The sequence below is a fragment of the Mus pahari genome, chromosome 7 (genome assembly GCF_900095145.1).
Source record: "Mus pahari chromosome 7, PAHARI_EIJ_v1.1, whole genome shotgun sequence".
NCBI lineage: Eukaryota > Metazoa > Chordata > Mammalia > Rodentia > Muridae > Mus > Mus pahari.
This window is the reverse complement of record NC_034596.1, coordinates 70,909,671-70,922,129: the sequence shown is the minus strand read 5'-3', so window position 1 is coordinate 70,922,129 and position 12,459 is coordinate 70,909,671. Positions and strand designations below refer to the sequence as shown.

At 44.6% G+C, this 12,459-nt stretch overlaps 1 protein-coding gene across 3 annotated transcripts in view; it reads left to right on the top strand.

The window, feature by feature from the left end:
- Window positions 1-394: 394 nt before the first annotated feature.
- Ppp2r5e (protein phosphatase 2 regulatory subunit B'epsilon) overlaps window positions 395-12,459 on the top strand; it is a 143,701-nt gene continuing 131,636 nt past the window's right edge. For 2 of the 3 annotated variants that reach the window (XM_021202552.2, XM_021202550.2), the window contains exons 1-2: window positions 395-996; window positions 3,282-3,445. In XM_021202552.2, the coding sequence (XP_021058211.1) occupies window positions 3,289-3,445 (157 nt within the window). In that variant the 5' untranslated portion in view covers window positions 395-996; window positions 3,282-3,288. The remainder of the gene's footprint in view (window positions 997-3,281; window positions 3,446-12,459) is intronic. The other variant, XM_021202551.2, reaches the window with a different exon arrangement.

Below are 12,459 nucleotides of genomic sequence, written 5' to 3'. Positions count from 1 at the left end.
GCACCGGGACGGCCGCCCTGTGGCCTTCGGAATCCCGGGTGACGACGCTCGCGGCCCACAGGGTCCCGCCAGGCGGAAGCTCCAGTCTCAGGAGCGCCCGCCGAGCTCCCCTCTGGCCTAGCAGACGCCGCAGTTGCCCACTTCAGGCGCCCTGGCGGAAACGGCGGCCCGGTCGCCCGAGCTCACGGTAGCATCCGGGTCCCCCGCGCCTCGCCCAATCGAGGGCCCCGTCCCTTCACACCCTCCTGTTTCCCCGCCCCCCCGCGCCGCCAATCCCCGACCGGCTCTCAGCCGAACGTGCTGGCCCGGGAGTGAAGGCGCGCGGAGGCCAATGAAGTCTCGCTTCCCGTTTGAAGTCTCCAGTGGGCGGGCGTCGGAGGCGGGCTCTGCTAGCCAGGAGGTTCGGTTGCGCCTGTGCCATGGACTCAGCCGCCCGGTGATATTGACAATAGGAGAGAGAAAGGGGCATTGACGGGGACCCTGCGCGGGTAGCGAACGGCGGCTCTGGCAGCGGCGGCTCAGGCGGCTCCAACTCTTCCTCCCGATTCCCGCGCTTGCTGCCGCTGCAGATCCAGGCTTCCTCCCTCCTCCCCCTCCCCGCGTCGCCGCCGCCGCCGCAGCCGCCGCCGCCGGGTCCGGTGCAACGAGCAGAGGCGCCGCCCGCCGGGAATGTGAACGAAGAGCCGCCGGCCGAGCCGCAACCGGGTCGGTGCCGATTTGATGGGACGGGCCCGCGGGGGAGGCTCGTGAGGCCGCCGCTGCCACTGCCGGAGCGCTGAGGTTCGGGGCCAGCCGAGAGGCCTAGAAACACTGCCGCTACCGCGGAACCGGAGGGACGTCGCCCCGGACGGCCGTAGTAGCCCGGGGCTCTCCGCCGCTGCCCGGACCTCCCCCCGTGCGTCCCGGGCCTTCGCCCGCCCCCGCCGCGGCCCCTAGCTCGCAGCCCACTCCGCGCAGCCACAGATCATCTTCCGATTCTTCCCCAGGAGCTTCAAGGTAACTTCAGCTTCGGGTCCCGCGGCTTGCCTCCCGGGGAAGCTGGCGGAGCGGCGGGCTCGGGAAGGCCGAGCCCGGGCAGCTGAGGGGTGCGGCGGGGTGGGGTGAGCGGGAGCAAGCGACCGGCCCACTTGTCTGATCTACCTGCAGAGGCTCTCTTCTCCTCGGCCTCACCGGCTCCTTTCCCTCCCTCTTTTGAGGCGTTTTCTTGCCCCCCCTCCACTGGCGGGGGCGGGGGGAGCTGGGAGGAAGATTCCGTGGCCGCGCAGCTTCTCCAGGGCATGGGGTTTATGTGAACATACCTGCAGACAAACAGGCCACTTCCCTGATTTCATACCTTCCCCTTGGAAAAGCCCCAGTTGCCTGCTCTTTTAGAGAATGCTAACGCTTTGGGCGCAGTGGCCCAGGTGAAACCTGTTTCCCCTGGGCTTTGCAGGGACCCCCGCTGTTACCATCAGTTCTGCAATGCTTTCGAGTTGAGATCCTTGACATTTTATTCAGAGCTGCGCGCATAAGAGGCAAATGATGAAAAAGAAAGCTACCTATAGATCATCGTTAGAGATGAGAGAAGAGAAATAGAGACAGAATGAGGGATGGGGGAACGAGGCTTACAGAAATCTGTGTTGCTAGGGTTAGAATGAAATCTAAATAATTCCCAGATGGAATTGCAATATTGGTCTCTAAATTTACAGCATACCAGTGCGATGTGGAACTTCTTGCTGAGGTCTGACATTTTCGATAGTATTTATAATTTATTATTCTGTTTTTTATATGTCACATTATATTTCAAGCCAAATTAGAGTTAAAAGAAAATAATAACTTTCTGATGAAAGAACCAAGAAGTCCTCAAAATCCCAAATTAACCTAATATTGTCCACCCCTCTCTAGTGTCTATGCTATTTTAGTTGAATCCAGGTAATGCAAATGACTGTTTAGTCATAACACATTGGGAAGGCAACTATCTTACTCTTTGTGGAAGTTAAAAAAAAAAGCATTTGTCTTACTTGTCGGTATGACACTTGAGGAACTGAGCCTGAGCATTGTATGCATTCTGTTGATCCTGTCTGCCATTAATCTTGCATGGAGCCTCAGTAGCACCTGAATGGTACTGGCGTCTTGTTTAGTTTGGTGAAGGAGACTAAGCTCAATGCTTGGGATTTTAGCATCTATCCTTCCTTTGAATAATTTCAGAAGATTAAAAAAATTGCAGAACCATGTTCAGTCAGTTCTGTTGGTTTCATGGAACACAATATTTGAACTTAAACTCAATTTCATCTTGGGAGGCTGTGAAGTTAGGTTTTCAGTTCAACTTGGTGTTGGATTTTATCTTAGCTTTGTTTATTAAACTTTAATAACTTAAGATGGCTTTATTTAAAAATTTTGAAATAGTTGTAATCGTGCCTTTTGTGCGATCTCATTCAAGTAATCTAGCCTGTCCTCATTTGCAAGGTGGTGGCTCATAGCAGCAAGCACGGCACATTGCACCAAAAGTCCTGCTCAGAAGGTGCCAGTGGGATTACACTTAGAGCAACCACAGTGCTGTCAGATACTGAGGTGGCTCGGCTCATTTTCTTACAGGATCTCCTCCCCTTGTGTGTCCCAGGGTTGGAGTCAAGCTGTTATGTATAGCTTAGGCTGGCCTTGAACTCATAACCTTTCCTGCCTTTGAGTGCTGTTACTGGCTACTATACCTGGCTTCATTTGTTTAGATTCTTGAAGTGCAAAAGGGTTTTAGCCCATTCATAATATTAAATATGTCAGGAAGATGTTTCTGTGGATGTTTTCCAGCTTCAGAATCGCTCCAAAATGACTTCAGGAATCCCAAGATGGGAAGAGCTGTGCAATTAAAATGGGCAGACAGTATAGAGACTTGAGGTCCAGGCAGATATTTTTTAATGATAATAATGGAGTGGTGATACATTAGAGTTCTGATTTTGTTTAATGGTAGCCACGTTATTTTTTTCCCCTTGACAAGATTTTTCTTTTTTGGTTTTTTGAAATAGGTTTTGTGTGTGTGTGTGTGTGTGTGTGTGTGTGTAGCCCTGGCTGTCTTGGAACTTACTTTGTAGACCAGACTGACCTCTACTTGCCTCTGCCTCTTGAGAGCTGGGATTAAAGGCATGTGCCACCACTGCCCAGCAGCAAGGCTTCTCTTAATTGATTTTTTATTTTTTGGTACATATTCCCATTTTCACAAATATTGTATATGGGACTTTTAAGATGTGTATAACTCACATGAATACTTTCACCACGGGCTCATTTTCATGTTTCCTCTTTCTCTTCAGTAGGGATATGTCCTCAGCACCAACTACTCCTCCATCAGTGGATAAAGTAGACGGATTTTCTCGGAAGTCCGTCAGAAAAGCCAGACAGAAGAGGTCGCAAAGCTCCTCCCAGTTCAGGTCTCAAGGCAAGCCCATTGAGCTCACGCCTCTGCCACTGCTGAAAGGTGAGACCCGTGAGTGGGTGCCATTATCTTACCTTCCTCTTCCACCAGTGTCTTCAGAGTGTTTCACGTCTGTGCACTTCTTCACGTGTAGTGTGAAGGGGAGAGAGAGAGAGGTTTCAGACCCACAAGTTCCTGGATGTGACCAGGTCTACCCAATCTCCTTAGTAAAGGGTTTATCTGAAGAGACTTATCATCCTAGAGGTGAATTCTTGAATTAAGCTTGAAAACTAAATGGCAGAAATGCCTTTTTTCCCCCTCCCAACATTGGGGTGTGTGTGTGTGTGTGTCTGTGTGTGTGTCCTTACACGTTATGCACATGTGACAATCAGAGGACAGTTGGTGGGAGTTGGCTTTTTCCTTCCACCACATGGGTTTCAGGAATAACTCAGGTGGTTCTGTTTGGCAGCAAGGGCCTTTATGTGCTGAACAGTCTCATTGACCCTATCTATTTTTACATTCTTGATTTGCTTATTGATATGTATTAATTGCACTTTCTTGGTTGGAAAGTAGACCCAGTTTAAAAAAAAATACTAACTTGCATTAAAAGAAGTGGAGTTTGGAAATACTGAATTTTAGATTTTAAAGATCAAAAAAGTAGAGCTTATAATTAATAACATGCATATAGATTTGTATTTTTACCTAGTACAAATATAAGTTTATAGTGATCATATTTGTGTGAGACCTTAATTTTTACAGTACATTTAGAGCAAGGATTTTCATTTTTTTGGACATAGTTTTATGTAGCCAAGGCTGCTTTGAACCCTGTGGCTTTTGCCGTAAAACTGGCTTTGAGATGCTGATCTTTCTGCCTTTCCTTCCCAAGTGCTGGGTTTAGAGGTACGCACTACCAGGCCTGTCTAAAAGTGAGGTTATGATGTGAGCACTAATTTTTTTTTCTGAATTATACCATTTATTTTTTGTTACGTGGTTACTCTGTCCATTTTAATTTTAATTTGTTTGCTTCATGTTGGTGAAAAGGAATTATTTGAAATGTATCATATCAATAGCTGGTATAGTGTAGAAACATCTTTTTGAAGGTGACTTTTGGTCTTAAGTATTTAAGGATAAGGAAGAAGGGGGCATGAACAATATAAAGGACTTTAGTAGCTCAGAGGAAACAAGACAGTCTGGATAGTGCATACTGCCTCCCCTTCCCCCGCACCCCTGATTTTTCCTCCTGATTTTTGAGACAGTCTTGCTATGTAGCCCTGGGTAGCCTGTACCTCACAGTATAGACCAGGTTGGCCTTGAATTTGCAATGATCTTACTGCCCCTCTCTTGAATGCTGGGTTCACAGATGTGTGCCATCACACCTGGCCAAAATGCATACTTATTTCTGTAGAAGTGTGTGGAGTCAGAAGGTAGAAGAACAGCTGACGTGATCCTCATTTGGAGCTGAGGGTATTTCAGGTGTCTGATTTTCCTCTGGGAACACTTGCTTTATCTTTTTCTTTTTTCTTGAGACAGAGTTTCTCTGTATATATAACCCTATATATTCTGATCACTCTGTAGACCAGGCTGGCCTCAGACTCAGGTTCACTGGCCTCTGTCTCCCGAGTACTGGGATCAAAGGCGTGCGCCACGGGGACACTTCTTCTTAAGAGGGGAAATTCATAAATAAGATCCCCATGTTTGTACTTGAAAATGGTAGAAACCATCTTAACGCTGGTTTCTGGAAGGATGATGGTGTGCGGGGTTAGGAAGGTGCATGGTGGTAGGACTCTCGCCTAGCACTCCCGAGACTTTGCGTTTGATCTGCGGCACCGAGAAAGGAAAGGGAAAAGGATGACCTGTCGGCCAAGTAGGGAAGCGGGGCGGGGCTAGTGATAAGTTCTGATGGAGAGGATACGCCCTCCCTTGTTCCATACCTAGGCTCCTGATTTCTCTCTCTCTCTCTCTCTCTCTCTCTCTCTCTCTCTCTCTCTCTCTCTCTCTCTCTCCTCTCCATCTCCAGGGTCTGACTGTAGGTGGTCTGAAACGCAGAGAGATTGCCTTTGCCTGCCTGCCTTCCAAGTATTTGTCTCCATACCTGGGTAGAAGATTTTTGACTTAAGATTTTGCTAGTTAAAAATAAGAATCATCTGCATGAAGTTATAGGAAAAATATGAAGAAAAATTCTAGGGAATAAGTACAAAGGTCAGGAGACATGCTCTTAACTTATTTCATCTGAAATAGAATAGTTGTTGATGTCTGTGTTTACTTCCAGCCAGTCCAGATCAAACATTTAGGTTTAGAGGGAATCACTCCATTCATTCCGTTAGGCTTATGTAGTCACTTGAATTAACTGTGCATTTATGGAAAGATGGAAAGAGGCTTGTGGGAGAAAAATCTGAGCACATATCTTATCTTACCTTCTTTCTTCCCTCTGTGATTATGTACAATTAAAATTGACATAGGGTGTTCCATTAACTAGTCTTGGGATTAGAAGTTTGCACCACTAGGCTTGGCTCATAACCCCCCCTGCNCCCCCCCCCCCAAGACAGGGTTTCTCTGTATAGCCCTGGCTGTCCTGGAACTCACTCTGTAGACCGGGCTGGCTTCGAACTCAGAAATCCACCTGCCTCTGCCTCCTGAGTGCTGGGATTAAAGGCGTGTGCTACCCTGCCCGGCTCTCATTAACCTTTTTTAAGGTTTCAATTCAGTGGCAGAAAGTCTGTTCCCATTGTTGAGTCTCTATTACAACCATTCATCTCCCATCTTTTCACACTCTCTATGCACCTCTGTCACCTCTCAGCCCCCAGCAACTACATCTTTAGTAGCTCAGAGGGAAGCAGACAACCTGGATTACTAGTTCATTAGTGAACATCTGTCCATTTCTTGCTTCCTCCCTTCATCTCTTCCTCTTCCTTTTCCCCCTGGCTTTTGAGACAGTCTTTTTTATAGTCTTGGCTAGCCTGGAACTAACAGTATAGACTGGGTTGAGCATTTTACTCTCTTTCAGACTGAGCAATATTTCCATGTATCACATACTGTTTATCATTCAATCACTCACTCATTCATTCATTCATTCATTCATTTTAGCTGTTGGGGGTAATGCAAGCATGAGTGTGTGGGTGTCTGTTGGAAGACCCCACTTTTCTTTTGGGCACATGCATAGAGAGAGAATTGCTGGCTCATGTGTTTAGGTTTTGAAGCCTTGCTATGTTGTTTTCTTTAGGAGCTGTATTTTCATTCTCAGTTTACAGGAGTTCTGATTTCTCTACACCTCACCAGTGGATACCGCCCCCTTTATTATCATCACCAGGGCTATGACATTGCTTATTGGAGTTCTGATGTGCATTTACCTTCTACTTAGTGATGTCAAGCATCCTTTATGAGATTATTGGACAAATACATAGTTTTTTTTTTTTCCTTTTTCATGTTGGGGGTTGAACCCAGGGCCCTGTACATACTAGGTAGGTGCTCTGATACTGAGCTACATTTACTCAGCTCCTTGGTCTGAGCATTAAAACTTTTCTAAGAATAGGTTTTGTACACTTGCATATTTTATCAGCAGAGGAGAATTAGCAGCTGGACCAGACACTAGTCACTAATCCAGTTTCAGACAGCCTGACAGTGATTGTTGCATAGTTCACATGATGTGGAGGCATGGTCTAGCAAGGGTTTTATACTTAGGTTCAGTGTCTCTCTGAAGAATGGCAGAGAGGAGTAGAGTCGGATGCAGACGTGAGAAGTGTGTGCTTGGTTTCTGAAGTGACTGAGGTACTTGCCTGACTCCTGTGCTCCTCACAGTGCATTGGCTCATTTTTTTTGCCTTGTATATCCATCAACTTTTTAGGAAGTAGTTTACCTAACAGAAAACACATAAAGGAAATCTTTCTTTTCTAGTACTTTTTTTTTTTTTTTTTTTGGTTTTTTCGAGACAGGGTTTCCCTGTGTAGCCCTGGCTGTCCTGGAACTCACTTTGTAGTCCAGGCTGGCCTCGAACTCAGAAATCCACCTGCCTCTGCCTCCCAAGTGCTGGGATTAAAGGCATGCGCCACCATGCCCGGCTCTAGTACTTTTTTTAAAGCAGTATTTTAGGAAAAAATAGAATAAGCCAAAATTAACTGTGTATAAATACTAAACAGTGGATAAGGCCCTACTTTTCTATAGCATTTCCCTGACTAATTCAGGCTTGCTTGAATACAATATGCATTGTGATTGGATTTTGTGAATTTTGTTTTTGAGTTGTATTTTGATTGTATGTATGTGAGTGTTTTGCCTGAATCAGTGTATGTATACCATATGGAAGGTCTGATTACTTGGGAAACTATAACAGAAAATGAAGAGAAAGTTCCTGTCTTGCCCCTCTTGTAATAGTTGTCTCTGAAGCTTGTGTCCTTGGTGGCTCTTCTTTTTTTCTGTAGAAAGCAAGACCAGTGTGTGCTCCTGTGCACGTGTATACAGTGGCCTACTTCTTCCTCAGCTGTGTGAGATGATGCGCTGACCTCTTAGACATTTGAATTTCCTCTATTTTTATACTTCTCAAAGTTTTTTGGAGGTTACCTAAGACTTTTTAACCATAAGGACCCGTTTTACTGGTATGGAAATCCCAGTAAAAGTTTAATGCCTATTTATATACTTGTTTATTTACTTACTTACCTACTACCTACTGATTTATCTATAATAAAGTCAAATTTTGTGCCAAGGTTTGAACTACATCGTTAGTGGCACACACATGCCTATAGTGGCAGCACTTGGGAGACTGAGGCAGAGCTGTGAGTTTGAGGGCAGTCTGGCCTAGACTGTGAGTGAGACCCTGCTTCAAGAAACCAGAAGAAAAAGAAGCCTCCTCCACAGTTGATGTGGATGCTCTTTGTACTCCTGGTTGGGCAAACTCAAGGTTTAGGCAAGTCTGCAGCAGTGGTACTGCTTCACGGTTGGTCCCCTCCTCACCCTGTCCTGTCCTGCCCACACCTTTACTTCTTCCTTTCCTCCTCAGTAGGTCATTTACACGTTTAGATTTGAATAACAAGTTTTGAAAAATTCTACCTCTCTGAAGAAGGGATTATAATGAAAGTGGTGTCATTATTTCTGGCTTCACAATTGTTTTTTAGAGCATTTTGCAGGTACTTCAGACATTTCAAGAACTATGGTGACTAGAGGCACCATTCCGTAGAAAAGAATTCTCTGTCTCTGTGGTAGAATATTTTCTAATGAAAGTATTTTAAATGGAACCCAGGGCCTTGTGCATGCTAGGCAAGAGCTGTATTGCTGAGCTGTGTCCCAGCTTCTAAAAAATACCCCTTTTGTTTTTATTTATGTGTGTGGCTGTTTTGCCTGTATTTAAGTCTGTTCAGTGCCCATAGAAACCAAAGAGGGCATTGGATCTTCTTGGACTGAAGTTACAGACAGTTGTGAGCTGCCATGTGGGTGTGGGGAAGAGAGCCTAGGTCCTCTGTCTGGAAGGAAGAGCAGCTTTTTTAACTCCTCAGCCGTCTTTCCAGCCCCGTAGAAACACTTAGTTCTGTGTCTGTGCTGTGTGTAAGTTACATCCCTCTCCACTGTAGATATTAAGGCAGGGTCTTTCATTTGAGTTCAGAGCCCCCTGATTTGGCTAGTCTGGCTGGCTGGCTGGCTTCAGGGATCCCCTGTCTCGGCTTCCTGAGAGCTGGTATTTCAGGTGGGCTACCCACTTGCCTGGCTTTTATGTGGGTGCTGGAGTTCTGACAAGTGTTTTAGTCACTGAACCATCTCTTTACCCCCTAAAAACACTTAAGCTTCAGCCCCAAAGATGAAGCTTCCATTTTTATTTTTAGAGTGACAGCTTGTAAGAACATCCAAATTACCATCTAGAGCTAGTTTTGTGCTTTCTAATGACTGGATTCTTTTATCTTCTACATCTACCTTGTGAAGTATAGAGTAGGATATGCAGTATAATTGCAGGTCTGGTAATGGGCTGGAACACTCAAACGTTTTGTGAAAAGAACAGTTTTCTTAAGGCTGGTATCCAGTATTGTAGCATTTCCATTGTACTTGAACACTGGACAGGGTGCTATGCAAAAGGCTCTGGTAGGCCGCAGTTGGAGCTTGTTCACTAGTTGTTTTGTTCTGGACAAGGGAGTTCCTTAAACCTCTTCTGGTTTCTAACATGAGGATGGCACAGTTCAGTGGGGTGCTGTGTCACAGATTACTACTACCTGTTAGCCCTGAGCTGGCTTTTTAGAAGGCAGTCTGTGAGCAATATGTCAATTTTAAGAGGCTTTTCATGCAAAAACTTAAAATCAAGTTTTTCAAAATGTTGAAACAAGAGCATAGTTTTACAGTTACAACTTTTTCAACCTAAAAATTTAATTTGCGAATGTTTTGAATTTATTGAAATTCAAATTTTGAATATCTTTGAATGTCTTTGGACTTTTCACTTTATACTGTTATACTGGCATCTTGCCATGCTTTTGAGAGTAAGGCCTTTTTTTTTTTTTTTAAAGGAGATTTTGTTTTTTGTGCTCATGCATGTGTATGTATGTATATGAGTGTGTGTGTACCATGGACTATGTGGAGGTCAGAGGACAGTTTGTGGGATTTGGTTTTCTCTTTCTACCATGGTGTTCCACAGATGGAACTGTGGTCATCAGGCTTGGCCGCAAGCACTTTTACCCTTTAAGCCATATTGCCTGTCCCTCTTACCTGTTTTTAAATGGGAGAATTTCAGAGTATTTCCAGGTTCTCAAAGGGATATCTGATAGAAGATAGAGTGAGAATCATTGATCTGTTTGATGGTTTGTATTCTTTAGGTAGCTAAACTTGTGTGTGTGTGTGTGTGTGTGTGTGTGTCTAGTTTTTTTTTTTTAAAGCTATGAGTTCTGCTGTGAGCTAAAAGAACATGTATAAGTTAACACACACTAAAATTGTTCTGTACCATTGGAGGAAACATGGTAGTATTTTTCTTTCAGGAAAGGAATGGTAAAGATTCTGTTTAAAACCAAGTGTCAAACTGTATTTTCATGTGTGAAAGATTACACTCAATTTATTTGCTTTTAGGTAAGAGTGTTTTCTTTTTAGGTTTACTTTTAATTGTATGCATGTGTGTATCTCTGTGAATGTATATGCACAGATATCAGAAGCCAGAAGAGGGTGTTAGACCCTATGAGGCTGGAATTCGAGACAGGAGCTACTCAGTGTGAGTGTGGGACCTGAACTCGGGTCCTCTGCAAAAGCAGACAGCAAACACTCTTAACCACTGAGCCTGACTATTTACTTGTGTGGCATAGAGAATTGTCATTCAGTTATGTAGGCTAAAAGTGAGTGCCCGTGATTTATGGCTTAAAAGAGTACGACTAGCTTAGATTCATACTCATTTCTATGGTGTCTGATGAGCATAGATTGAATATGCTTTGAGATTGTGGAGTGTGTAATGTTTGGGTGTACAGTATCCCTTGAACACAGTGATTAAAGGGTATCATCTCCTGCCTCTCTGTGCACTTGAAAAATCCGAGCATAACATTTATTTAAAGTTTATTTTATCCTTTATTAATAGGTCAGCAATTTAATTTTACTTTTTGGAAAAGTCCAGTTGTAAACTTTGTTTGTTTGCTTGTTTTTTTTTTTTTGTTTTTTTTTTTTTTTGAGACAGGGTTTCTCTGTGTATCCCTGGCTGTCCTGGAACTCACTCTGTAGACCAGACTGGCTTCGAACTCAGAAATCCGCCTGCCTCTGCCTCCCAAGTGCTGGGATTAAAGGCGTGCACCACCACTGCCCGTCCATTTGTAAACTTTTATTATAAATTAAAAATGAACATGGTGGTGCACACTTTTAATTGTAGCACATTTTGGGCAGAGGCAGACAGGTCTCTGAGTTTGAGGACAGCAGCCAGGGCTGTTGCACAGGGAAACCCTGAGTCAAACACCAAACCAAACCAAAAGGCGTTCTTGGGCTGGAGACATGGCTCAGTGGTTAGCACCCATGTGGTGGCTCACAGCCATCCATAACTCTAGTTCTAGGGGATCCAGTGCCCTCTTCTGACTTCTGTGGTCCACATGATGCACATATATACATGCAGGTGAAACACTCATACGTATAAAATAAATCTAAAAAGAAACCTTAAAATTTTAACTTGGTTAAATAGGAAACAATTTAAAAACCTTTGAAAGTGAATTGAGGGAAAACAAACTTAAAAATGGTTACTGTTGGAAAGAGACATGTTTAAGTAAAAATAATCAAAACCTTTGTCTTGACACTGGAATCTCATGTTTATTTTTCTTGCTGGATGACGGGATGGTAGAGATGGTGATCCAGCATTTCTGCGGCCTTGCCCTTCTCAGCCTCCCACGGTGGGCTGTGTGCTTTTGTCTATTTGCTGTTGTAGTTTAAGGTTATCAGAGTGTCTGTGTTAGAAATTGTGATGCAATGTAATTTTTCGGGAGCTGTTGACTTGGGTCTCATCTTGGTTTTCCTTGTCTTCTTCATTACCACCTTCTCCAGGCTGTCTTTGGCATAGATGGCCCCTGCAGAATTGCAGACTATTCCCCTTTGTATATTCTGTCTCTCTGGTTTATTTGTTTTCCTGCAGCCTAGTTGTCAGCTTCTCCCATCAATTCTCCCTTCACAAGAGGCTTGGGATACTGTGGTAGAGAGCTACAGAGGAGGTTTCTCTGCACACAGTACGGTGGGAACCATCTTCTTGCATCCTTTGGGACGGTTCCCTCATTCTCTCCTACTTTGATCATTCTAGTGCTTCTTCTGGGACTCTGTGCGTGGGTAGAATCTTCAGTGAGATCACTGGCTTGAACTGGCCATGTGTGAGGGCCTGACTTGCTCCATGGATATCTTCCTACTCTCCATCAGGGATGGGAAACGCTAGCACTTGTATGGCCATATTATTTTCTGAGGTTCTTCTTCTACACTGGCAGTATGGTAGACGCATACCTGAAGCCAAAAAGGAAGCCTTAGCTTCATTCTGTTGATGAGTGCTACATATCTTCTTAAAAAAAAAAACGTTAGGGGCCGGACGTGGTGGTACACGCCTTTAATACCAGCACTCGGGAGGCAGAGGCAGGCGGATTTCTGAGTTCAAGGCCAGCCTGGTCTACAGA